We start from the raw sequence: 26,592 nt of genomic DNA on the forward strand, positions 1-26,592 counted from the left end.
ATAAAACTTCTTGGGGACTACAATTTAAAATACAGCAATAATTTCCATTTTCACTTTTCTCTTTCTGCAAAAGAACATGAAAGATGATGTAGGGAGAAAGCCTTAGCTCAGATAGCAGTGAATGTTATCCTATTAGAATGAATAGAAAATAATTTTTTAAAAAGTCAGTGTAGTGATGTCAGTTCTTGATCTACAAATACTGTATTTTTTTTTCAAGATATCTGTAAAAACTATATTTACTCAAGCTTCTTAAAAAAGAATGGAGCATGGAACTGCTTTCCTAGGAGGCGTTTCCAGCGGAGTTCGGATCCAGTTGAAGTTTCACTCTCGGAGTAGGTTTCCAGTGATCGCCGCCTAGTGGCTGAATAGGTTTTTCTTACTCTAGGTTAGAGTCATGAATAAAGTGAGAAATGTGGCTTGGCTTTTCCAACAGTCCTTAGTCTGACGGATGCTGATGAGTCTGAGAACTGCTTGTAGCACAAATAGATTTACTTCATGCAGTGAACACCTACTGAAAATCTGAAGTATCAGGAATGAAACAATATAGTTTTGATTACTGATCTGTACAGCATCTCAGTTATACTGGCATGATAAGTCCCTGGTTATTTATGAAATTATTGATTAATATTGTATTTTGACAGAATTTAGATCCAGAATATGAAAGTGTACTTAACACATCATTACAATGGATCTTGAATAGTGGGGAAGATGTTGGCATAAAGTAAGTGGTGTTTATTTCTTAATTTAATTTCCACCAAGAAAATGTATTCTTTTTCATAAGCACTGTGTATTTTTGAATAGGTGTCTCAGCAATGACCCTAATGAGATGGATGTCACTAACGTGACAGATGTGAAGTATCTGGAATCCACTAGTCCAAAGATGTCTTTCAGGTGTCGTTTTCGCCGTGCATTTGTTAATGTAACTCACAGATTATCAATAGTGCTTTGGGGTAAGTTAATAAAACAGTCAACCTTCTTTTGTTGTAACTCATATTTATCTAAGTGCATGGGTAAAAGCAAGTTTAGAGAAAGTTTTTATTCAGCCATAAAACTTAGAGTTTCTTTTGGTATCTTGATTAAATTGGGGTTTGATATGCATTTTTGTTGCACCACTGTAGTTCCACACTGGTTGTTATTATCTGCTTCTCTAGTCAGCTGAACATATTCATTCTTTGGGAAATCGTTTTTCCTGCCAGAGCAATATCTTGTGGCTTTCAAAAGTTGCGTATTGAACTGATCAGAAAAAGCAAACTATTCAGTAAAAAGATGATAGCCTTAATTTTGAGGATATTTCACTCTTGTTCCAGGAAGTTTAAAAAGTAACTCCAGAAAAGATGATCTGGGATACTGAGCTGTTCTTAAAACAATTAAATGTTTTCCTAGAAGTAACTGCTCTTTCAAGTGGAAGAATTTGTGTTCCTGTGTAAGAGTATAAACTACAGACAGCAAGTACAGTGTATTTCACTAGCTTTGGAATGTACAGTGCTTGTTAGATAGTTCAGTCTACTTCTGAAGTATGCTCTGTAAACTCTGTTCAATATCCAATGCTCTAATACTGCTTAAAGTGTATTATGCATGTTAATGCAGGTATAGCAATGGTTTGGGGAGTCTTACACTACATGAAATACCGTTGGGCAAAAGAGGAAGAAGAAACAAAGCAGATGTACGATATGGTGGTGAAAATCATAGGTATGGCATGTTCAGTTGTGTCTGATATATCTTGTGTCTGATATATCCGTATCAGCTCTGTATAAGCTTTCAGAGTACTGTTAATTCAGTTATGTTTCTTCATGTTTACTAGTTGTCATGCTGTTAGAGTTCTTGGTCCAGTGTGATCCCTGTGTTTTGTTTCTCTTTTTTTTTTTTTTTTTTTATTGCCCATCCTTTAAACCTAATCAAAGCTTTTGACATAAAGCTTGTGATTTGTGAATTACATCAACATGTCTATAAAGTTGCCATTGACTTGGCAGTTTTTTGTCCTACTATTGAATACAAATATAAATGTGGTGTTTGTTTACTGAAGTATAGTGACATGTTGCTTTCTGTATCTGTTTTTTCAGCTAACTTCAGATAAAATATCCAATCCTAAAATGTGTGGTAGATCTCAATACCATCCTTAATGGTTTTTCATAGAAAAAGCAGCTTTTTAGTTAATTACTTTTATCATAAGTTATTTTGGCAAAATATCATGCATAACTGAGGTCTGAAATCCCCTCTTTCTACTTGAAGACACAGTGTTAGCAGTAGGTTCTGTTTGTAGTCTTGTAGCCCTACTTAGGTTGCTCTATTGTTTTCATTTATGGTCGTCATGATAAATACAGAGATGGTAGAGGAATCAGAACTGTTCTATTTTAACCATGTGCCTACCTTTTTTGTCTGCAAATCAAGTTTTGTTGAGGTGGAAGGAAAGCGCTTTATTTTCAAAGATGTCCATCTTTGCTAACACTTAAAAAGTACCAATCAAGAGTAACTGTAAGAACTATCTTCTTTTACTTCAAAGTTATTTGGGATACATAGATACCCTGGTTAATTTGCTTTAAGAATATTTTGGAGAAAACAATGTTTCAAAATGCCAGAAAAACCTAACTATTGAAATTGGGAGCGGCATTCAGAGTAGGTGTTTAATTGCCAGAAGTGATAGTTTTCTTAATGTTTGCCTGAGCTACATAGTTATCAGTTTGGGTTTTTTTTTTTTGTCCTCAGATGTTCTAAGAAGCCACAGTGAGGCATGTTCAGAAAATAAAGAGTTGCAGCCTTACATGCCAATTTTACATGTGCGTGATTCTCTAATACCCCCTCAGGACAGGTACGTTCTCACTAGAAGTACTGAAAGGGGAGGGGGGGGAAGCCAGTAAAAATAAATTGGTCAGCTAACTTAATTTAGGATAGAAATAACTTAATTTCTTAATAGATTGCACAGCATAGTATTTTGGAGTTTCCTGTTGACACAGATGGAAGGCAAAGCATTGGATTTCTCTTACATGGTGGATGTCAACTATGCAGGTTGCTATGCTAACTTTGTAATTCTTCGTTCAATTTTTAAGGAGGAAGATGAATAAAGTCTGGAACAGAGCAGTTGACTTTCTTGCAGCAAATGAATCTAGAGTTCGCACAGAAACACGAAGAGTAGGTGGTGCTGAGTTCTTGGTTTGGAAATGGATGCAACCTTCTGCAGCATGTGACAAAATTTTAGTAATACCATCGAAAGTATGGCAAGGCCAAGGTATTTGAGATATATTTTGCAGATATTATTGTCTTAATTTATGCATCTAACTTACAAATGGTACTCTGTTGTTTGAAAACAAGCATGAAAGGCTTGTTTTCTCTCTTGCATTTAAGGATCGTTATGAACTGTCAGTGGTATTTCTCTATTATCTTGTTGTATGGACTTCCTTTTGGTGCATTGTGTCTGCCTTGTTTTCAAGGGAAATGGGTTTTTTTGTTATAGCTACTGCAGAAATATGCAGTGGTTATTTAGCCAAAGTGAGTTACTTCTTCCTTTTTGTGAATTTAAAAAAAATGCTCTTTAGTTGGTCAAATTCTGACATGCCTTACACTTACTGTTAGTAGTGTAATTGGTTGTATATGACAGCAGGTAAATTGTATCTTGCAGACCTAATTTTCCTACTGTTAAGTTGCCAGTAAGCTGCCTAAAGACAAAGTTAGGAGGAAGAGATAATTATTTTAAAAGGGAAACTGCCCTTTTAGGCAAAAAGACTAAAAGGACTCAAAGGACTTTTGTCCTTTGAGGACAAAAGACTCCTCAATTAGGAAAATGTGCATTTGGAACATCTAATAGTGTTAAATGTTCTAGCTCTGTCATAAATGTTTTTCTACACTGCATTTGTTTTTCAGACTCTGTGGTGTAAAGCATTTGCTTTAATAGAGAAGGCAGTTTGTCATACATGGATTTTTCAGTGGTCTGTCACTTTTCAGTTTTATCATGAAACCAAACGGCAAGAATCCAGTACGTTTGCAATTGTATGTCTGCAGTGGTCATGTTTTCCTGGTTTGAAAAACCTTTCTTGGTTTTTCTTTCTGCTTTTCTTCATGTTAAGCTTCAGGTTTTGGTTTCCTCTTTTTTTTTTGGTCAATGACAGATTGAAACTGTAGGCCTTGAATTCTGGTTTGCAATTAAATAAGAATGGTCATTTCTATCTCTGCCTGAGTATGAAACTAAGTAATACCATTATATACTTCTAAAACTTATACTATTGGTTTTAGCATTACATTTCTCATTTTAAATAATTCATTGGAAATGAGGGCTGCTTTTTGAAAAGTTCCATGTGAATTCTACTGCAGGCTTGAGGTTCTGTTAGCAGTAGTAGTAATGTGGCATTCTGCTGTGACAACTGCGTTGCTTGATTTCTCAATTTCTCAAAGTTTTCATTAGTAAGATGTGTATGTGAACTTTATTCCAGGAGTTGTGGAACCTTTTCTTTCCAGGACATTGTACATTAGGGATATGCAAATGCTTTAGTTGCAGTACAGAAATGGTGGTTTTTGTCAACAGCTGCTTCTTTTCCATCTCTGTAGTACTGTCATGACTGAATACCAAGCACTTAAATGGAACACAGCTTCTACAACTATATATATATTATAAATCTGAATCTTCTACATAGTGTATTGTTCAATGCAAGCTGGGAAACATCATGCTCTGGTTTCATTTTGCTGCTCATTTGCTCTCAGTCCTGTTTGATTGCAGTATAAATCACTCAGTGACATTGTCCTGTATTAGAAATCGGATTGGATTCTCCTCACCTGGAGATGCCTCAGTGTGTGATAGCTCAGGTGGTGTTTTGCTACCTGTAATATACATTCAAAACCGTAAACTGAACAGTGGTCTCCAGAACTTCCTAGAAAGACTACTGTAGTAGCTACTGATATGTACCATCCCAGTTTGAGCATCTGATACCTACTTCAGCTTATTGCAAATATGGACAGAATAACTTGCTATCTCAGCTGTGGCTTTTATCTGTATGTTGCTTAGAGTATGTACTATGACTTCCTGTTTTCTATTGCATAGGATGTATCAAAATCCATTCTGTTTCAGTTCTTTTAATTGCAATTTTTCTGATTTTCTTGTTATGTTTGAAGTTAGCAAAGATCTTTGAAGAACTGAAATTATATACTTTGGCTCTAACCGAAGGCATGGAAGTGGGGTGGGTGAAATGACAGTGGGTTATTTGGGCTCACGACAGTCAGCAGGCAAAGGCAGTTTTCACATGCAAAGGCTCTTTCTATTTTGCACTCCTTGTGTTCAAAGGACTGTTGGAAATAAGTCTCGTGCTTTTTGCCCAGCTATTTCTTTCCTGATTTTAGGAATTCTACATGTATGTGTGGCTTTCTTCCTTTCTTGGAAGTATACATTAACTGGAATTTAAGTTTATATTCCAGTTCTGATGTTTGAATGTAGAAGTTTATAAATCTAGTTACTCTTCAAGACTGCTGTGCCCTGAACAAGTTCAGCCTATAGAAAATCATAGTGAATTCTTGGGTCTGAATCTTGTGAATAAATTTCAAGCTTGCAATTTGTTAGCCATCTGAGATGTGGTGGTGCTCTGTAGCAGAGAACAATACCTGAGCATGTGCAATTGAAGAAGAAAACCTTTCAGAAAGGCCTGTCAGCATATACAAGGATATCCATGAATGATAAGGTGCATTTTAACTGCGAGACCTGTAACTTGCCTGAGATCTAATGCCTGCTGTCTGTTAGCAGTGTGTTAAAGCATCACTGTGACATTTTGTCCAGTACTTCAGGATGCAGCCTGTGTTTTGACAGTTTGGTTTTGTTTTGATTTTTTTTTTCTGGATCAGAATAAATTCTGGTGCCATCCCTTTGAAATATTACCTACGGATACAGTAGTTGTATTTGTTGAAAAGAAAAGGGTAGGTAAGCCAATTGTAGGATGGACAAATGCAATGTTTTGTAAACAATGTACAAGAGAATAGTCAATTGAGAAACAATCTTGATCATGTCAAGTGATTTAATGAAATCTCACAGTGGAGAGAACCCCACAATTCTAGTATGTTCAGTTTGCTTTTGAAAGAACAGATACAATTGTCCTGTCACACCTTTGATAACTGGAGCTCTGAAGAAAGCTAAAGCTAGGTAGGCAGAGCTGCAGTGTAGCTAAGCTAACAGCACAAGCTAAAGTTCCTTGACGGCTCTGGAGATGAGATAAAGAGGTTCTCTGAAGTACCACATCTGGGGTGATATTTCATCCTGCAGCATGGAAGATAACCTGTTACCTTTTGTGAAAGACACCCCTCCTCCCAGCTTGTGAGAATATAATCCTTTCTCTGAACAAAAACAAACAAAAAAAACCCCAAACCACAATTATATGCTGAACTATTGCAAGAAAACTGGATTTCATGCTGCTTGTAAAATTCTGTATCCATCCTGTGTTTGTCTTCTATAGCTGAATTAACTATTAAACTTCAATTTAACCATACTCTTCTCTTTGGCAAGATATTAATTTCAGTATCTTCCAGTATGTGTATTAAAGAACCCCATGATATATGAAAGGGCATAATTTCAATATTTTCTGATAATTGTTTTCTTTTTTTTTTTTTTCTTGCCTTTGATAAGAAGGGTTAGTACTTAATAAATTGCAGTGATCCATGGCTTAACATTGAAAAACCTGGTTTTAAGAAACATGGCTACCTATATTTGATGCAAGTGTTCAGCCTTATCAGGTTCATCAATTTCACATGTAAAGATCTTTTGGGTTGTCTTGTAACCCATGGTGATGATACTTAGGAATTCCTTTAGTAATAATATATTAGTAATTCAAGGGGTATAGAAAGCTGTACTACAATCTCTTCAATGGTCACTTTAAAGCCAGTGCAAGAGACACTTGTTCCATCACAGACAGTGATAAATGAGTTGACAAAAGCTCGTGTGTTTAGCTGCTGCTGCTCTTCAAATCTGGAATGATACTGTGGTATTCAGTTTAAGGTATTAAAACAAAGTAAATTATGAATGAAATAAAAAGTAGCTTCCTTTTCTTGAAAGTGCTCAGTTATCTCCAAGTGGGATTTATGAAATTCCTGAAGTTTTTCCTACTAGTGATTTACTGTACCAAGTTGTGTCTCAGCTTTCCTATTTCATCTCTACCTTTTTATCTTTGTCTTGTAAGCATTACTCCTTAGACCTGTGTAGAAAAAGGTGTGAGATGCTTAGTTAACCAGTGTGTAGCTTATATTGTTGTCCTATGTTTGCTTATGCCCTTATCAGGAATATTTTGTATGCTCCACACTAGTGTAATTTTTTCAAGTAATCAGTACTGTATTCTGAACAGCTTTGTCACTGAAACAACTTCTTTTTTGGGAGAGGGAGAATCAGTTGCTGCAGATGTGAAATGAAGTTCAAGAGATATCACTTAACTATGCTATTTTCAGTTTTGCTGTGTAGGTACAGCATTAACTTGCCTGTGTCTTCTCTGCACTCTCTTTTTGGTGCCATTTCTGGTATATATATTAAGGGTTATTATTATTCTAGCATTAATTTCACACCTCACTGATTTCCATGGTAATTTTTTTCCCTTATACATGAAAAGCTTCATCTGAGTTGCAAAAATTACTTTTAATTTACCATGATTTTGAGAAGTTTTTTTGGGAAAAGGCAGAGTTCATCTTTATTTTCATAAGCTGCACTGCTCTGGGCACACTTCTCTACTGGTAGGATGTTACATTAAGTTAGAAGCAGTTTAGTCCTGTGCTGATGGTAGGCTCTGGCTGAAGTTATCTCAGTAAGCACCTGAGATCTTCCAGTCAAAAAGACATCAAAGTTATTAGAAACTGGAACAGGCAAAGCTTGGTTTATATAGATAACTACACTAAAATGAATTCCCCATTTAGTTACTTTTGGATAGCTCAGTGGTTTAGCTGCTTCCATAAATACCATATGGATTTTTTTTTCAGTTCATAAACAGCTTGCAGAAATGTTGATCCTCTGGGTCTAGGATCTCTGCAAATAACCTCACGATTCTTTATCCTTGGATTAAAACCATGTGCTGAATAAACCTAGTTATAAACAATCAGCACATAATTTCCTCAACCCCACACCTTTTCAGGTCCAGGTCCATGACTAGGCCACCCCAGATCACCTTCTCCAGTATGGTGTGGTGCCCCAGTGTACAATATGCTGGTGACATTTCACCCCACCCTTGATCTGCTGGAGCCAACCTCCATAAGTAAGGTAAGTCCATGTATTTTTCAATGTTGCTTAGTTCTGTAAAGTTTTTATTGTATACCCTATGTATAATTTTTAATAAGGGGCAAAAAACTTTACAAAACCATGTGCTATTGAAAAAGGACTTGTCCTTAAACTACAGGCAGCTTAGAGATTGATGCAGTGTCACCAGCATATTTAGAAATCTGTTCCCAAGACAAAAATAGACAGTTGTTACAGGTATTGGTGACTTGCACTCTGTGTGCATGTGTATTCTTAATAAGAACATTTCTAGTTATTTGGGGAACTTGCAGTAGTTTGGATATTAGAATTGGAGGCTGTCTTTTCTAATTTCTGATTGGTAATTGTATTTTATTTGTCTTGGGAATTTACATAAGAAGGTTTTCTATGCAGTATCTCCAGGCAGTGAATTTTCTCTTGGTTCGTGCTTGTCTTTCACAAGCAGTGTCTTCTCACATGACTTAATTTTGTCTGTGTGACATGGTTTTTGTTTGGGTGGCATACAGAAGAGCAGCAGTGTTCATGTATTTTGGATGTACTTTCAAGATTTTAAAAGATCAGCAGTAAGAAGCACAGACATCTACCCAAAACAGACACCTCTGACCCTTGGAATGTAACATCTTGAGTATGTCAAATTTTTCTAAAGTAGGATTGCAAAGGAGAAGTGTTAACTGCAGTTTTTTTGTTGAGATTTTAATCTTATGTTTAAACTCTTGAATCTACTTAATCTCAATCTTGAAAGCAAAATTTCCTTCAAGCCTTGAAAGCTGTTTTGCTAGGCTATCTCCTTTCATTTCTGCTGCTGATTTGTTGGCCCTTCTCAAGGCATGGAGCTGCCTTATCTGAATCTGAAGTGCTCCTTGATTCCTTTTCTCATGGTACAGTCTTCTCTTGTGACTCTCACAAGTGGAACTTGTGAACTTTAGAGAAGTTAATATTTATTTTAGGATTTCAGAATGTATTTTGTGGCACTGTTCAGCTTTGAGTTACTCTGTCATTTTTCATTTTCATTTATCTTCTTATATTTATTTTATCCACTGGTATGTTTCATTTCAGATTTTTAGAAGCTTCTGATCATGTGTGATCATTTAGGGCTATAAAAGCTCTGTCCTTCTAGAGCATCCTTGACATGTTACTGCACTACAAATGTAATGCAACATCCATCTTAAGGTCTCCTTATTTATTAGCCAGATGGGCAGCATATTGCCCCAAAAGTGGAAGAAATTAAAATTTCATCAGCCAGTTAGAACTGTATGGTTAACTTCCAGTTCCAAGAGTTTACTCCAGGTGTTGTGTATATCTGTCTTTTCATGGAAATGTAGGGCAAATCTTTTCTTTTCAAGAATATGGTATTTTTAAAAATATCCTGAATTCCTTCCATGTGGCCTGGATACAAGAGAGTGCCTTAAATGTAAAGGTTTTAAGTATAAAAAATTCAGCTAAATATGGTATGTTTTCTTCAGTGTGGTAGAAGACTTTGTGAAACTAATTTGTGTGAATTCTTTCATATATGAAATAAACTTTTTTTCTGAGTAAAACTAGAAAGGTATCAATGTATAAAGTTGACATTTCTTACGTCAATGGTATTGTGCCTGTAAATAATTAGTATTTAATTTATTTTTATTTCTAGCATTTCATCTAGATAGAAGAAATTCACCACCGAACAGCTTGACACCATGTCTAAAGATTCGCAATATGTTTGATCCTGTTATGTAAGTAAAACAGTTATCTGTCTGTGTTTCTGCATTCTTTTGGAAGAGTCCATTTCTTACCTCTGAGAGGGGTTTGGAAGAAGTGAAGAAACATGAATGTGTTGAAAAAAACAGGTTGTAAAAAAAATGTTTCTCTTAACATCTATGCGAAGGCATAAAAAAATCTTAACCGTCTGTCTTCTGTCCTTCGTTGTATTGCTCTGTGTCTTTCTTGAAGGATGTCACATATAGTCAAGCTATTTGGTGCAATAGCTGATCTTTATCCATTAATTCAATTTGTAAATGTTCAATTGTATCAACTGACAGAGGAGACTCATTTGGCCTGACAACAGATTGTAAGTTTTTTAAGTATTGTTCAATGTTCTGGAGTATTTGGATTGCTACAAAGCTTGCACAGTTTACATTTAAAAGGCTGAATTTAAATCACTTATTACTTTATGGAACTGTGACTGCCTGATTTTGAAGCAAATGGATTTTTGTAGTGGGAACAAATTAGTGCTGTGTACTGGCTTCTAATGCTCATGTAATTCTCATAATTCTGATGTACTGTGTATGAATAAGTAACAAGCCTTGTTTCATGTACCAAGGGCTAAGGAAAAATAATTAATTTTTTTGTAGTCTTTTAAATCTTCATCCACTTCACTATTCTGTTATATCCCCTTTGGCTCTGTACTAGATCATGGTAGGAGTTGGGAACTAACACATAGGTTATGCCAGATAATCCTGTCTAAGCATTGAAGTCTCTTTGTCCACTGTAAAGAGATACAGGGACTCCAATAACTTCTCTGGAGTAAATTTTGCCTTAATGTGATTGTACAAGGGAAAAATACAAATGCTGTGTCTTACAAGGGTACATGTGAGATGCTACCTCAATAATACAACTTATTGATTAGGACAGGATGTAGGGGAGGACATCAGAGTATGGAGACGAGTGATTGCAAAGGTTGGATGTATTTATTCAGCCTTTTTTTCTAGCCACACTTAATTACTTTAGTTCCTTGCCTTATTAACTGAAAAGCTGTTAGTTAATTTAGCTGAAGACAGTGTGTTACCCCTAGCATAGAGAAGTACTCCAAAACCCTTTTCTCAATGTCTTTAAGATTTAATGTCTGGTCAAAGATACCAGCTTCTGTGGCTTCTGTAATAATTTTCAGGTTGCAGTAGGGTGAGCAAGACTGAAATTTCAGGGGTTGTTCTTGAAGCAAATTGATCCTCCTGTAGGAGGATTAAAACATGAGATTTGCAGAGAATTTTAAGTGATATCAACATCCTTATTGTCTTTGCTTCAAAGGAGACTTTGTGAGCTGTATTGGTTAGTCTGAGTGGTACTGAAATAAGTCAATTCCTGAAGCTTCACTGTAATATTTATTGCTATGCCCTATTGGCTACTTTCCTGTTTCAGAATGTTAGCAGTTCAAAATGTCTGCTGTCAATGGAGCTGATTACTGAGGTGTTATTTTTGTCAGAACAGTCTCCCTTTTTAGCCTATATCTTTGTTGTAAGCTTCAGTGTTTTTCAGAACTGGCCCAGTCCATGCCCAACAGGTGCATTAAAAAGCCCCAACATTTATAGACTAGGAGTTGTGTTTTGACACTTGTCTTTGGTGCCTATTTCCAGTCAGCTATTTTGAACATTGCAACTTCTAATACATTGACTTTTTGTAGCCCTTTTCTTTTGGAAGTTGACCTAGCTCCATTACTAGACTGCTGGATTACATTCATAGTGGGATACTGCATCCACTTCCATATTGTACTCCTTAGTGCATTCTTCTTCTGTGAGCTGTCTTTCAGAGGTCTGTTGCTAATGGAAATAGTTCTTATCATACCCTTGGAGTTATCTTAAAGAAAACACAAACAGAAATCCAAAGCCCTCAGTGCAAGACAAACTGTATTATTAATCTGCTTGTGTCATTAGAGGAAGGAGGCTTATGCTCTTGTTCCAGACCTGAAAAGGATGAATACTTTCATCCACCTAAAACACAGAATGTACCAGTGTCTGTGATTAGATTGCCAAGTATTGTTTTGGTGTTTGCTGTGGGTGCAAGGTATGTTTAACAAAACTAGTTTTAGCTGCTCTTACAGTGACTGTATACTAACAATAATTACTGAATTCCTTTCAGTGATTACACCAGTAGCTGTTAGAAGCAGCCTCATGAAACAGGTCTTTTTTCTTGACTTGAGAATCCTCTGGGAATATACCAGTTAACTTGTTTTTATTAATGTTAGCACAGCAAATAATCATCTCTCTACCGCCAAAAGTCAGACAGGAATCATATCAAGGGAACAACTTGTCCAACTTGTTCACTTGTACATTATGAACCCTCACATCACAGCATCAGACTTTGTTGTGTGTTCTAGACATTTACTATGCAAGGCAGAAACATGTTTTTTTAACTATCAGTGTAAGCGCCAGTTGGATAAGCCCATTTTAGGACAACACCCCACTCCCCAAATAGAGGTTATTCCTTTTGATTTGTAGGGTTGAATTTTCTAAAGTGGACTATAGGAGCCAATTTACAGTGTGTTCAGTAGGAAAAGTACTTAAACTGTCCCAGAGGCATTTACTGGAAAATTATGTAAAGAGACAGAGAAACCAGACTCAGTAGGGAAGTATGAGAATGTTGTGAATGTTTTAAAAATTACGTAGTCCCTTAAATCTTCCATTGTTTTCCTAGGGAAATAGGTGATCACTGGCATCTAGCAATTCAAGAAGCAATCTTGGAGAAGTGCAGTGATAATGATGGAATTGTTCACATTGCTGTAGACAAAAATTCACGTGAGGTGAGTATCTTTCCAGTAGCATCTTAATACTTCATCCTTTTCAGCTGGACTTACAAAAAACCCAAATCCCTCTTTCTCTTACTTAGGGCTGTGTATATGTCAAGTGTCTCTCCCCGGAGTATGCTGGAAAGGCTTTCAAGGCATTACATGGCTCTTGGTTCGATGGTAAGGAATGGGAGTTTATAACAAAACATGGGTAGAAATTACCATGGGTGCAGAAGATGGGTGCAGTTGGAGTTCTTTTAAATGGTGAAATGTTTTGTATCTGAAGTATTGAGCAGTTAAAAAAAACCTAATTTTGATGTAATGAAATATTTGTGTTTTATGTCCTGAAGCAAAATGCAATAATACTGAACAAGAAGGTTTCTCTTTTCCTGTTTCTTTGCCTCATAGGAAAGCTGGTAACAGTAAAATACCTGCGACTAGATCGGTATCATCATCGTTTTCCCCAGGCTCTTACTTGTAACACTCCACTGAAGCCATCAAACAAACACATGAACTCTATGTCACATCTGCGTCTTCGGACAGGCACAACTAATTCTCAGGGAAGTTCCTGAGAAGACTTTCTACGACTGCTAGGACTGTTACGTGCCACAGGAATGTTCCTGTTTGGCCGCCGTCTTCCTTTTTTAGTGCTTTTTGTATGTAATACTTTAAAGATTAAATAAAAGTTTGAACGTTCCAGAAGTCTTGTTTCCAAAGGGACTTAGCAATGAGGCAGTAATACTGAGCTGACAAAAAAGGAAAAACCAGTTGTTTCACAAAGTTTTCTGGGGCTATAGTAAACCAATGCATTTAAGTTTTGCATGAGGAATACCGATTTCAATATACATTTGCAGATGTGGTGACGTATCTTTGCACCAAGAAGTGTTTTTGCTAATACAAAAGCATGGAGAAAAGAAGACTTCCTGTATTTCCATAGTTTCCTGTGAAATAATCTTGTGGGTATTTTGTAACAAGCAACCTACAGTTCCTGATGGTGAATAAGTTAAAAAAAAAAATTCAGTCAATATTAGATTTTTGTTGCTATATAAAAATCTTTTTCTGCAGCTGGGGTATGGGGAAAGTGAATTTGGCATTAGTGGTTGCATATCAATGTGAGGGAAGATAATCTGATTGCGGATGTACTGGGTTTTGTATATAATTGTAAATGCTGGTGGTGGCAAAAAGGGTTGTGTTCTGTGAGGATGTCTGCGTCGAAGCAGCAAATAAGCTTCCTATTTTATTCAAAACCTGTTGTTTTATATGGTTTTGGCTGTACCATGACAAGAGGCCAAATACTTAAAAATGTTGGATACAGGTTAAATATCTTTTATAGGTTTTATATAAAATACCTGACTGATTTTGTGTGAAAGGTCTGATACCAATTGTAATGAATTCAAATTTGTGAGCAATAAAGAAGCAATTGGCAGATACTGGAAAAATATTTTGTGAAAAGCTGTATTTATTATTACAAGTGTCAGGGCTGTGACAAAATACCATTGGATTAAATGACATTCCCAGTATTTATATTATAACATGTTTTAATTATCCATTTCTATGTTAAAATTTAAAAATTCCTTCCTTGCAACAATTTTGGCTCATGCAATCTAGTGCAGCTGACAGTAAATCTTGTGATTCCAAGCTTGTAAATTTACTAATGTTTACCTAGAAGTACAAAATTGTTGCTGAGAAGCTTAGTTGCAAATCTAAGATTACTGGCTTTACTAATCCCCACTCCTACAACCATTTTACTTAGTTATCCAGCTGAACATCCTGTAGGAGGTGAGACTGGAAGCACACCAGTCCCACAAATTTTACTGAAACTCACTTTACTTTGTAGATATGATGGATCTGCAGCATGAACTTGCACAAATAATGCACGTTTTTCTTACAGTTAAGTAAACATGATGCACACTATTCTGCAACAGGAAATCCTATTGTGCCTTACCTTTGTGCTTTTGTGGGCACCATGTTTATTATTGGAGAGTTTGTTAACTGAAAAATTTTAAATCCTCAGTTTTATGTCTCAGATGCTAATGAATGAGTATATATAATATATAATCAGCCATGCAGAATTCTGCTTACCAAGGACAAGTACATATTTTTGATGGGTAAGTGGATTGTGCCAGGTCTGGTAGATTTTTGATGAGTTTTATTATATACATATATGTATATGTATAATATACATGTATATGTATTATATATATGTATATAAACTAATTTTGTTGTATTTGATGTGCATCATAGTGATTTGTTAACCTGACCTTAGTGACCCCATCTTGTGACCTGTTGCAAGAGTGAATGTAAAAATAGCTGTGGCATTTTAAAAGGTTGCCTCGATGCAAATGCATCTATCTTGCTTCTAAGATATACTTCTTGTAAACACTGTACATTTTAATTGTAATATGTACTATTATGCAGCTTATTTTACCTTAAACTGTTAAGTTGACTGATATCCCTTCCTGCAAGACAGGGGAATATGTATAATATCTGAACATTTGAGAAAAATCAGATGTTTGTTGTAACTTGTCACCCTATCCTGTAAAAACAAACAAAAAACCAAACCAGACTCGAATTAAAGGTTTATTAGGGGTTTTTATATGTGTCTCACCTTCTAGATATTTGGGTGTCTCTGACTCAAATGCTTTTCTTATCTGGGGTGGAGGGGGAGATGGATTTGTTACATGTAATTAGATTTTAGTATTTATTAGGGTGTGAACAGGTGCTGCCATGAGCTGACACAGACAGCCGAGTTTTACTTAACTGTCAGGTTGACTTGTCCTGATTTTGTACACAGGGAGTGCAGGGACATTACATTGCTTCCTAAGTCGTGGACATGCCATGTCCCCCTGTTGTCTCCCCTGTTAAAAGGACAGGGGTGAAAAGCCTTAACCTTGTGCTTTCAGCTTCTCATATTTTGAGGTACTAGGAGTCATGAAAGGGATTTTGATAGAGTAACAGAAGAGGTTAGCTTTTTTCCTGTCATTATCTTATGCAGTTTGACAATTTAGTGACAGGTTGAAGGTTTGGGGGCTAGGAGGAACAAAGAAGGGTGTGTAAGTCCATCATTTACAATAATTTGTCCCCCATACATATCGGTGTCCCGTGAGGAAGGGGAGCAGGAGGAGGAAGAAGTTCGATGTCGTTCAGTTCCCTCTTTTTTAGAAGCTAGGCACGGTGGGCACTGAGCTGTCGTAGTTTCGGGGTCAGTGATAACGTGAGGAGCTGTCTCTGGGTGGGAGCCGTGGGCCGGAGCCGCTGCGGCGCTGGCAGCGCTGTCCCCGCTCCCGGCCGGCGCCGCGCGGGCAGCTGAGGGTCACGGCAGCGTCGGCTCCGCTCGGCCCGAGCGCTGCGGCCGCGGCTCTCTTGGAACTGCAGGAACGTTTCTTGAAAGGGACGAGGAGCCGCTTTCGTCGGCCTGCCCGAAGCGCACCCTTTAACCCTTTAGGACAGGGCACTTCGGCCGTGCCGCGGCGGCGGGACGGGGCAGAGTCCCGGCCGCCTCCCCGCACTGGCGGGTCGTGCCGGGCGTGCGGCGGGAGTCTCCCGGCTCCATGTTCATATTTGGCGTTGGCCGCCGGTGCCCAGGAATTTCCCGTCATGCTCCCCGGGCGGCGGGCCCGTCACTGCGCTCCCGCGGGGCGGGGGGGCCGGGGCCGCTCGCTCGCTCCCTCGGGCCGCTCCCATGCGCGCTGCGCCGCCGCCGCTGCTCCCCGCGCTCTGCCTGGCGCTGGCGGCCGCCGCAGGAGCCGCAGGTAGGAACCGAAGGTAGGAGCTGCGCCCGGGCCCCCGCCTCCACACCGGCCCCCGCTGCCGTGCCGCGGGGAGGGCGGGCCGGGGGCTGCGGCGGGGTCGAGGGGAGGAGTGGCCCCGGCGGCGCGAGGGGCCGGGCCGGGCCGGGCTGGGCCGCACCTGCCGGGGCTGCGGCGGGAGCGGAGGGGAGCGGGTCGGTGCTAAGGGGGATCCCGCGGCCCCTGCTGGCGGCCGAGAGGGGGGCTGGGGTCGGGAGTCGCTCTGTCGGTCCCCGTGCCACGGAGCGAACCCCTGAGAGCGCTCGTCGCCCCCGCATCCCGGCCGCATCCTGGCCGTTCCCGTGGCCGCCGCAGCGCCTGGACCGTGGCGCGGCGCAGCCCCGGGCTCCGGGTGTCCTGCGCGGTAGCTGGAGCTCCTGGCTCAAACGGGGTGCACAGCAGAATAGCTGGCTCGGGGAAGCAGCGTTTGACCAAGTGCGTAATGAGTTCAGTTTAGCCGCGATCCCCAGCTCGGTAAATTGTGCAGCGCTAGGTCAAAAAAGGATCTTAAACTTCTCAAATGAGCTCAGAATTTGGTTATGTTTTTCTGGGGAAGCTCAGTGTGTTCACTGACTAGGTTTGTTTGGTGTTATTCTTCTGACAGATAAAATCGATGCTAAGGATGAAGTAGAATTTAATTCTCACAGTCCCTTGCCCAAGTTGATGTAGCTGTACTTGGTGCATTATAATATTCCTGGAAACAGAAATGAGACTTAATTAAGCTTCCTGTAGTATTTGACAAATAAGCTGTAAACGCTGGCTTTCCTGCTTGAGCTGAATTTTCAGTCATCACCCTCTTAGCTCAAAGACTGTCTGAAGGCACAGTGATCTTAAACAAGCATAGCTGTGTATTAAAAATGCCGAATCTAACAGTAGTTATCTGCAGATAAGGCCGAATGTCAACTGTTACCTCATGATAAATGCTGTAAGGCAGTCACTGTAAGCGTTCTGACCCTGAACACAGCATTTCAGAAAGTACTGAGCCTTACATTATATATGTCATGCTTTTAGCTCTTTCTCTGTTGTTGCTATTAAATCTGTTCTGAAGATGCACTCTCTGGACAGATAGAAGTCAGAATGAGAAATCTGCAATAGCCAGATAGTTTGCCTTACTGATACAGCTTGCTTATGGCAAGTCACCTGTAAATGGAACATCGATCTCCACTCCCACTATATCACAGTGCCACTCATTTGAATACAGAATTTAATGCTTATAATTCGTCCTGCTTATGTTCTTGCCCTTGCTGAGTAGACACAAGTGCTTTCTGTCTTATTTGCTGATGATTCCCAACTTTTTGTTACGTTGCTGCGTGCCTTTGCAGTTCGTCATGATTCCTTGTCTGCCAAATTTGGTTGGTAACAGTGCCCTTTGAGTCTGATTCTGGGAGTAGTTTCCATGTGGCTTGTCATCTTAATCAGACGTTTGCTCATAGTTTCTAAAAGAATCTCCTGCCTCATTTTAGACATGGCTTATTTTAGAACGATATTTTTCAACTGTCTTTTAAAATTTATGTAGGGAAATAACTATGGTTAGCAGCTTAACCAAAGTTACTAAATAATCCTAGAATTTTGAGATTAAAAAGGATTTTTAAAAAATAAAGTTCTGCATTGCTTTGTTAAAACTGTTAAAATTAGTGGAGTTAAACAATATATAGTTCAGTCCAGAATGTGGTTGGTCAGTCAGTCCTTTTCCCATCTGATGTACCTTGGATCTTAATAATACACATTTGGAATAATCTTTGAGGAGGAAAAAAACAATTCTATTTTTCTTCCAAAAGCACAATCTTTAAAAATAGTGCCTTTGTAGATGGGGTAATGTTTCTATATTTGGTAGCAAAGCCATATAAAGTAGTTGATCCTAGACAAAAATAAAGTCTTTTGACTGATTGACCTTGATCATTTTTCCAAGTGGTAGCAGTTAGTTACCACTCTTACAGGGGTTAGTTAATTCAGATGTTTATGTCAGTACATACTGTAAGAATTCCTTATTTTTTGTTTGTACATACCATAATTCCTTACAGCTGTTTGGTAAGGGCCAGCTTGCACGTGAGGGAGGTATTTGGTCCTTTGCCCTGTTATTTATGAAGGTATGGGAGGATCTTGTTTACCTACTCGTGTTTTGTCAGCTTTGTAAGCTGATACTTGTTTCTGTATCATTGGAGATCCAGCCTATTTATTACATTAGAAATGCTAGAAAATAGAACTTCTCTACTAGGTGGATTGTTAACAGTTCTTTTGTTACTTATTTGAAAAGATGGGGTAATAAGAGTCAGTAGGGGAAGAGAAGAAAACACACTGTTAAGGATTTAATCTTCTCAGACAGAAGGTTAAGAAGTCTGCCTGTCTGCATCTGACTGGCATTGCTACAAGCCAGCAATGCAGTAAAGCCATCCAATTTGGAGATAGCTTTGTTGGGCTGCATAATTCAAGTGAGTGTGTCCTCATTACAGAGCAACTCTTAAGCTACATGCAGCATTATATCAGTCATAGGTAGGGAAAATGACCTTATTTTTCCCTTTCTATTATTTTTCTTTTTCATTAAAAGCTGCGGTTTGGGTAGCACCCAGACTATGTATGAACTTAAGCTATGGAGGCTTTAACTGATAGGAGAGTGAGATAAGCATTGGCCTAATTATAGCTCGTGTAGCTCTAGTTTAAGGGTTCCTTAGCCAAAAGACCCCCACATGGACCCTCAAATTTCTGGTGTGTTTATGACATTATAATTAGGAATTACTGTCAAATAAAGTCAGGTGTGGATTTATCTTTCCCTGAGTAACTCAGAAGTTGGTATGCTTATTTTGGAACAAACTACGAGACTAGACAGAAATAGGGTGTTTCTTGCTCGGGAGTAATCATGTCCATACATGGAGTTTTTTCAAGGTTACTTTCTCCAAACAAAACAGAGGTCTTTTAAACAGAACAACAAAAATCCTGAGAGCTTTTGGGGCTTCTTTTTTTCCTTCTTTTTTTTTTTTTTCTGGTGTGTCTCATAGAGTAAGAAGTGGTTACAGGCTAACTTTCCCTTCCCTTACTCACCTTGCTTTGGTAGGATTTATTGTTATCTTTTCAGAGGCTTCATTTCCCTCAAAGAATCTTTGGTTCTCAGTGAGCTATTAATATGTACTATTTAAAAAAAAAAAAAGCACAAACCCAAAGATTTAAGTCCTTCTCTGTGGTATTTTGTGAATGTATAACCAACTAGCAGTGTTTATAAAGTAATTTTCAACTAACCACTTAAGAAAAGGAAGGAAACACACAACGCATTATAAATTTCTACCAGAAGTTGAAGAATGTCATTGTGTATTTTAACAGGGATTTTTGTGTCTTTAGTCTGTAAAGATGCTGATCTGGTTTTTTTGTGTGAAAATAGGGTAGAAGAATTCTTTGGGAACCCCATTTATGGTGAGGTAATTGGAAATTATAATTTATCTGCTTAGCTCCAGCCTTCTGGTTCTCATTTAGCAACCTCAATTCAGCATTATCTGAAAACCACACAATCTAGCAACTGGAACTGGGAATAAAGAGGCTTTTTGCAATAAGGACTTTAGGATCTGAGGAATTGAACAATACTAGCCCAAAACAGGCAAGAACAATACTTACACTTATGAGGTGCTAACACAGTTTTGCTGTCCTCACAGACTTAAATTATAGTTTAGCATTGTTTTGTAAAATAATTAATAGCATAAATACTTCTTTATTTTCAGAAAATTTTGGATTTAAACATGATTCAGCTTAGACAAAGTCTAAGGACAGGACTTCTGCAGAGGTCCCCAGTTTTCTTTTTCCTTTCAGTAGAATCTGAACATCAGGATTGATGATTTCTTTGAACCGTGGGCAGCAGCTTAGCAAAATGTACATGGCGTACTAACACATTGTTTTGTTGGGAAGTGTTACCTCATCCAAGAAGTTTAAAGAGTAGTGTCATGCATGGCATTTGGAAGTATTTCCCCACGGGTCTCTTTAGCACTGTGTTCTTCCAGAAGGGGACAACGCCTTTGCATTTCACCTGATGGAAAACAAACCCCTACTACCAGGGAACAACAATAGTGCTGATGGAATGTAGCTGCCAAATGCCACCACTTTCACTCTCACCACACAATGAAAATGGAAAAAAAATTCAACACATGGAACCTTAGCAGCTTCCTGGGGAAGTGATCCATGCCAGTTGTCGCCAAAAGGAAACAGCCCACAAAGTGTTCCTTCTGGCTGAGGGATTGCCCTGTTCCTGTTCCTCTCCATTCCCCAGTGCACGGTTCTCAGGGAAATCTTCAGGCAAGGCTGTTCCAGATGCTTGCACAGAGAGTGTAGGACCTTGACGGTGGATCGGTGGGTGGGAGCCACATGCTCCTTCCAGGTCATGCAGCACAGTTAGTCTGGCCTTGGCTTTCCTGCAGCTGGTTCAAAGACAGCATTGATGTTGGTTTAGAAACACAGGTGTCTACTAAGGAAGGCAGGAGCCTCCCTGAAATGGAAAATGTAAACCCTCTCCCTCTGAATTGCTATAAGTTTTAAATTAAGGGGCTCTCAGGCAAAAATATGGGAGCAGGGAATAACAGTTCTTTATAAGGGAAGAAAATAAAAAGGTAAAATAAACAATGCAGTAAACCAAAACAACACTGACAGAGTCAGAATACCACCTGACACCCTGTTGGTCAGGGTGTTGGTAGCAGTCCAATTGGAATTGTGTGCAGTCCTCCTGGAGTGTCAGGTGGGGTTCTGTTGGAGCAGGGATCCTGCAGAAAGGGTGTAGTATTCCTCTGAATATCCTGTGGAAGAGACAGCTGTTTCTCTGGGAAATGCAGTGGAGAAGCCATGATGGTGTTCCAGAACCTCAAGATTATAGCCAGGTAGAAATGCTTGGCTCCTCCCTCTGGGTAAAGCATCTCCCAATGGGATGCTATAGTCCTTATCAGTCATCCAGTGACATGCAATAGCCTGTTATCAGCAGATGTCTCCCCTGAGAGGGGATTGGTTGTGGAAGAGATAAGGAAAACTGCTTGCTTAACAGAAGACAACTGCCACACAGATGGCAAATAGAATACCTCTTGCCTTGCAGTCTGGGACAATTGGCTTGGTATAAAGTTGCTCAGTTGGCTAAGAAAAATGGTTGAATATACAAGCAGGTGAATATACTTTGCCACCTGGGTCAGATTGTCACCATCCTGCTGCTGGGAGGAAGCTTGATATTCAAGATAAAACCAATGCAGATCCACCCTAATGTGTCCTGATGATGAGCAGACAGAGCCTACACTCTAGTTCAAGTCGAATTTGTGCTAATGGGTGATACCATAGTGCACTGATCTAATCTGCACAATGCTGAAACCAAGGCTTGCAGGTCAGATTGCTCTTTCACTCCTGCACACCAACAGCACTGTCAGTAGCCATAGCACAGGTGTGAGAGATATGGGAATAAGACAGGAGCAGATGCTTTGGCTGTCAGCTCAGGGACAGGTGGAAAAGTAGTGGTGAATCAGTCAACTGTGTGAAGTTACAGCCCTGAGATGCAAATTCAGGAACTCTGCAAATAAAATTATTTGGGTTTTCTATAGCATTATCACCTCTGCTTTTGAATGGCTGCAGAAAAGTAAAATCAGCCCTGTTGATCAAAGTCTTAATATTTAACAGCTATGTACTTTTAGACTGTATCTTCATTTTTTCTTTTTTTTTCAGAATTAAAATCAGTGCTTCATCAGATCTTGTGTGTACATGGTGGAAAAATACACTGTGTGGACAGCACATCTCTTAACATCTCTTTTCATTGAAGGAGAAACCAAATTGTCTTTGTACGCGCTCGTTCTGTGTATTCCTGCTTTTACTTAAAGGCAAGCTCATGAAAGGGACAAATCTTGTAGCAAATTAGTGGGCCACTGGGGAAAGGACCCACCATGTGCTCCTGGTATCCAAACTGCTACCTGGCATCCCTCATTCAAAAACACAAGGCAGCTTTGCTACTCACCCCTGAACTTGAGAGAGGTGCTGGTTTGTACCAATTTATTCTAGCAGTTGTTGAACCATGCTGGGAAGGATTACAATAGATATTTTGTAAGACTCTAGGCTCTTCTCATGAAGTCTTAAAATGTGAAATACGGTAGCTGTCTGGGGAAAAACAAGCCCTTTTTGTTGCTCAGTTACATATGAATTACAGACCAGTACATTTTGCTGTAATGACAGTCAAGTAATAACTGTGGCAGTAATAAAGACAATGTAATAGCTGAGTGATGTAATGCTATTTAAGACAAGAGGAAGATTTTCAGAGCATTATCCCATTTCCACAATCACTCTTGTAGACTAAACAAGCCAAGTGCTTAAAAGTTTTTGCAGGGATTTGGCTTTCTGAACCACTCTTTTTGTTTTTACTTCTCCTCTGGGCTTTCCTCAACTGTTTCTGCCCTACACCCCAAACCAGAAGCATATTCCAATTGATATTCATATTCACTGCTACTGAGCAGACCTGACTTCCTCCCCAGTCTCTCCTGTTATGTGTTTCTCTTTTTTAATAAACTCTAGATCGTTATCTGCCTTTTTTTTTTTTTTTAATAGTTTCAAACTGTTGGCTCAATTTATTGTCACTGTAGCTTTGACATCCTTTTCTGCTGTTCTGCTACTAGTCTGGCATTCTTACTTTTGATTATTTTGTGCATTTAAAGATTTCTTTTAAAGTCCAAATTGTACTTGGCTGTATTGAATTTTATCTTGCTGGTTTTTAACCATTTCTCCAATCTGTTAAGACCATCTTGAGTTCTGCTCAGCTCTTCAGGCTGTTTCACACTCCTTGCAGATTGGTGTCTCTGCAGTTTTAGTAGGACTGCTTGCTGGGTTTTGGCCCTGGTCTGTAGGAGAAGCGCTGAACGACTGTGTTTATTCAAGCAGCTCTGCACCTGTGATATAGGACCTTGATCCAAAAGAAAAGTGCTTTTCCAGTTTGCTTTGTCTAAAAGTATTTTACATTTGAGGTCTGTTTGATTTTCTGCTTTCCTTCTGCCTGCAGAGTACAAGGAAAAAAGAAAAGTATGTTAGTTATGGGGGTATATTTTGGCAAGCCCACCATGGTGGCTTACTGCTTTCTAATTTTCATTGCCTGTTTATAGTTTGTTTAGTATTTTGTTTCAAAAGCTTTCAGTGTGTAGAAGATAGATTTATGGCCATGTAATTCACTAGTCAGTCTTTTCTTCCTTTTTAAAAATTGATATTATCCTCTTCATCTTGAGATTTTGTAAAGATCCTCTGGGGTATGTGCTCTTTTCTGAACAATTTCCCCTCCTTGTTTCGGAAATGCTTAGGATAAATTTCTTAATCTGTCAGAAGAGGAAGACCAACCTCAGGAAAAAGTTTCAGGCACACAGGACCACTCCATCATCCTGGAATATAGTGATCAACATTAGTCTGCCTAATCTCTGATAGTCTCATATTTATGCAGCTAAAGTACCTAAGGTGCTGTTCCTAAGCATGAGATGGAAAGCTTGATAGACTTTGATAAAGATTTCTCTTAAAAAAAAAAAAAAAGAAAGAAAGAAAAAGAAAAAAAAGAAGTAGTTTTGGCAGCTCCAGTGACAGTTTTTGTGCAGAGCAAGGTCTGCACAACAGATATGAGGTTCCAAAGTAGTCACTGCAACTACTTCAGGCAATTGTCTCTGCTGTTTCTTAAACAGCCCTATTTCCAACCTGATAATCTGATGTGTTGGTTTTATTTTCTTTGTATTGGGTTACAGAGTGTGAAATTAGCAGATGGACTTAACTGATTATAGGTTATGGTTTATTAATTTGTTTTGCCGAGCAGCAACACAGAATTCAAACATATAGAGAACTGTATGAGAATGTGAATTTTTCTGTACATACATACCAAGACTATAAAAATAACATACTGAGCAAATGTATCAGAATTCTAATCAGTAATTATAATTTCAAAAATACTTCAGATGGACACAGAGCTGGCATGTCCTTTGTTGTTTTATCCTGATTGGGGATGCTGAAGGCTCTCACTGAGACATGCTGAAGTGAGCTACAGGAAAAAGGCCCTGTCCTGGGGTTGGAGGCTGAGTTGCTGAGGTTTCATGCCTCTGAGGTCTGGAGGCATGGTCAAGTTGCTGAGGATTTCTAATGTCTCAGAGTGATGTGAAATATCAATACCAAGATGGGAAACAGGGGCTCTGATGATTTCGGTGCAGGATTTTCTTTTTTTTGGAGCATGAGTCCAAGTAGGACAGAAACAAACTGCATTTTGGGGCAATGCTTAATGAAGTTCCTGACAGCTGGCTATGGCGGGGGGGCTGCCTGGAGGTGCCTGCTGCTGCCTCTGCTGAAGGAAGTGGAACAGATGTCACTTGTAGGGATAGATTATGCAAAGAAAACGTCAACATTTATCTTAGAATACTGATCCAGAGGAAAGCTAAATTACAAAGCCTTGAAAGTAGCCAAAGGTTGAGGGAAGAGGAGAACGGAGATGGTGGCTGCATTGTTGCCCTGTGACACCTCAGCTGCTCCAGCACTGCCTGGGGGGGCTCCACACATGCCTCTGTGGCTGCTGCCGGGCCTGGCACTGCTGTAAGTCTGCTTTAACAGAGCAGGAGAAAATATTTATGTTCTTTTTTTTCCCGAAGGTAAGTGCTTTTTGCTCTGCAGAAAAGGTTTTGCATGGTTATTGAAGTCCAGCGGGAGGGGTATAGGATGAGTATTTTTGCCTTTTGAACGCATTTAGGGCTGGGAAATGTGGATTGACAAAAATGTAAAGTTTAATAAATATTTTCAATCAATTAAAAGAGGTGGAAGAGACACCTTCATGTTTTAGACACTTCAAAGAGGATTGAAGAAAAGGGAAATCATTTAAGCAAGTTTTACTAGAATTAATACTTCTTTTGTTCCAGATTTGAAAAACAGCTTCAGGATGCCTGAAGGTGCAGATCCTTGTGCTGCACAGGCAGTGTAAATACATTTGGCTAATTAAAAAAATAAAATCCTGTGTTTGTGTATTTTTAAACTGTACTGGAATGAAAAACACAGTTCAGCTCACAGATTCCACGTAATATTTTTCATTGAAAAAGTTTGTCTTTGGAAGCTATTCAGAGGCTGGAGCACCTCGTCTATGAGGACAATCTGAGAGAGCTGGGTTTGTTCAGCTTTGAGAAGAAAAGGCTCTGGAGAGACCTTAGAGCCCCTTCCAGTACCTGATGGGCTATGAGAGAGCTGGAGAGGAACTTTTCACAAGGACCTGGAGTGACAGAACAAGGGGGAATGGCTTTAAACTGGCAATAGGTTTAGATTAGATATTAGAGAGAAATTCTTGGCTGTGAGGCTGGTGAGGGACTGGAACAGGTTGCCCAGAGAAGCTGTGGATGCCCTATCCCTGGAAGTATTGGAAGCCAGACTGGATGGGCTTTTGAGCAGCCTGGTCTAGTGGAAGGTGCCCCTGTCCATGGCAGAGGAGTTGGAACCAGATGATCCTAAAGTGCCTTCCAACCCAACCTTTTCTGTGATTCTATGGCTCTACGATATTTTCTTTTGTAAGAAGGAGAGTCTTGAATAAATGTTTTTATCCCTGCAATTACCTAAAATACAGGTAGACGTACATATAATCCCGGTTATTAAATGGCAGAAAATGTGGGTAGTGGCTTAAAATCAAGTGGTCTTTATATTTGAATCAAAATTTTTGCTGTTAGGACAGAAATAGTTTTCCTTGCTCTCTCACTTTTCGGTCATTGACACTCCGTATTCACTCCAAGCTTAAGTTATACTCTTTCCTTACTTGCTGTGGTGTCTTCTCAGTGCTATTCATAAAAATAAAAGTACAACCTTGACAAGTGAAGACTTAGGAGTTTCTGTTTACTTGATGGTATTTTATTTTGTTATGTATTGGATATTTGAGGTGTTTTTCAGCTGCATAAAAGTTCTTTGGATTTCGGATGAGAAATGTTCCTACTGCAGTGTGTAAGGCATTCTTTTTTTTTTTTTTGTTGTTGTTGTTGATATGTTTTTGTTTTTATTTGTGCAATGTCAGACCTTCTATATGCTATAATTTTTAAGAAATATTTTTGGATAAAAGGCTGAGTTTTTCTTGTATATTCATAAGGCTGCTCTGCATGCCATCGTGACACAGCCTGTGTGATCAAAGGTACATTTTTAAAGGATGCTTTTGT

General features: G+C 39.0%; 2 protein-coding genes across 5 annotated transcripts in view; both read left to right on the forward strand.

Moving 5' to 3' along the window:
* LEMD3 (LEM domain containing 3) overlaps positions 1-15,270 on the forward strand; it is a 41,718-nt gene extending 26,448 nt beyond the window's left edge. The window contains exons 5-13 of the mRNA XM_018919589.3: positions 642-721; positions 802-950; positions 1,588-1,689; positions 2,704-2,806; positions 3,045-3,223; positions 9,828-9,909; positions 12,584-12,689; positions 12,776-12,854; positions 13,083-15,270. Of these exons, the coding sequence (XP_018775134.3) occupies positions 642-721; positions 802-950; positions 1,588-1,689; positions 2,704-2,806; positions 3,045-3,223; positions 9,828-9,909; positions 12,584-12,689; positions 12,776-12,854; positions 13,083-13,246 (1,044 nt within the window). The 3' untranslated portion in view covers positions 13,247-15,270. The remainder of the gene's footprint in view (positions 1-641; positions 722-801; positions 951-1,587; positions 1,690-2,703; positions 2,807-3,044; positions 3,224-9,827; positions 9,910-12,583; positions 12,690-12,775; positions 12,855-13,082) is intronic.
* Positions 15,271-16,225: 955 nt separating this feature from the next.
* MSRB3 (methionine sulfoxide reductase B3) overlaps positions 16,226-26,592 on the forward strand; it is an 81,988-nt gene continuing 71,621 nt past the window's right edge. For 2 of the 4 annotated variants that reach the window (XM_030238534.2, XM_050969767.1), the window contains exon 1: positions 16,350-16,439. Coding sequence is in view for 1 of the 4 variants with exons in the window: in XM_030238532.2 (XP_030094392.1) it covers positions 16,226-16,426 (201 nt within the window). In the remaining 3 variants the exon portion in view is untranslated. Of the gene's footprint in view, positions 16,440-26,592 lie in introns of all 4 variants that reach the window. The other 2 variants (XM_030238532.2, XM_030238535.2) reach the window with 2 other exon arrangements.

This window comes from Serinus canaria, chromosome 1A (assembly GCF_022539315.1).
Source record: "Serinus canaria isolate serCan28SL12 chromosome 1A, serCan2020, whole genome shotgun sequence".
Lineage (NCBI taxonomy): Eukaryota > Metazoa > Chordata > Aves > Passeriformes > Fringillidae > Serinus > Serinus canaria.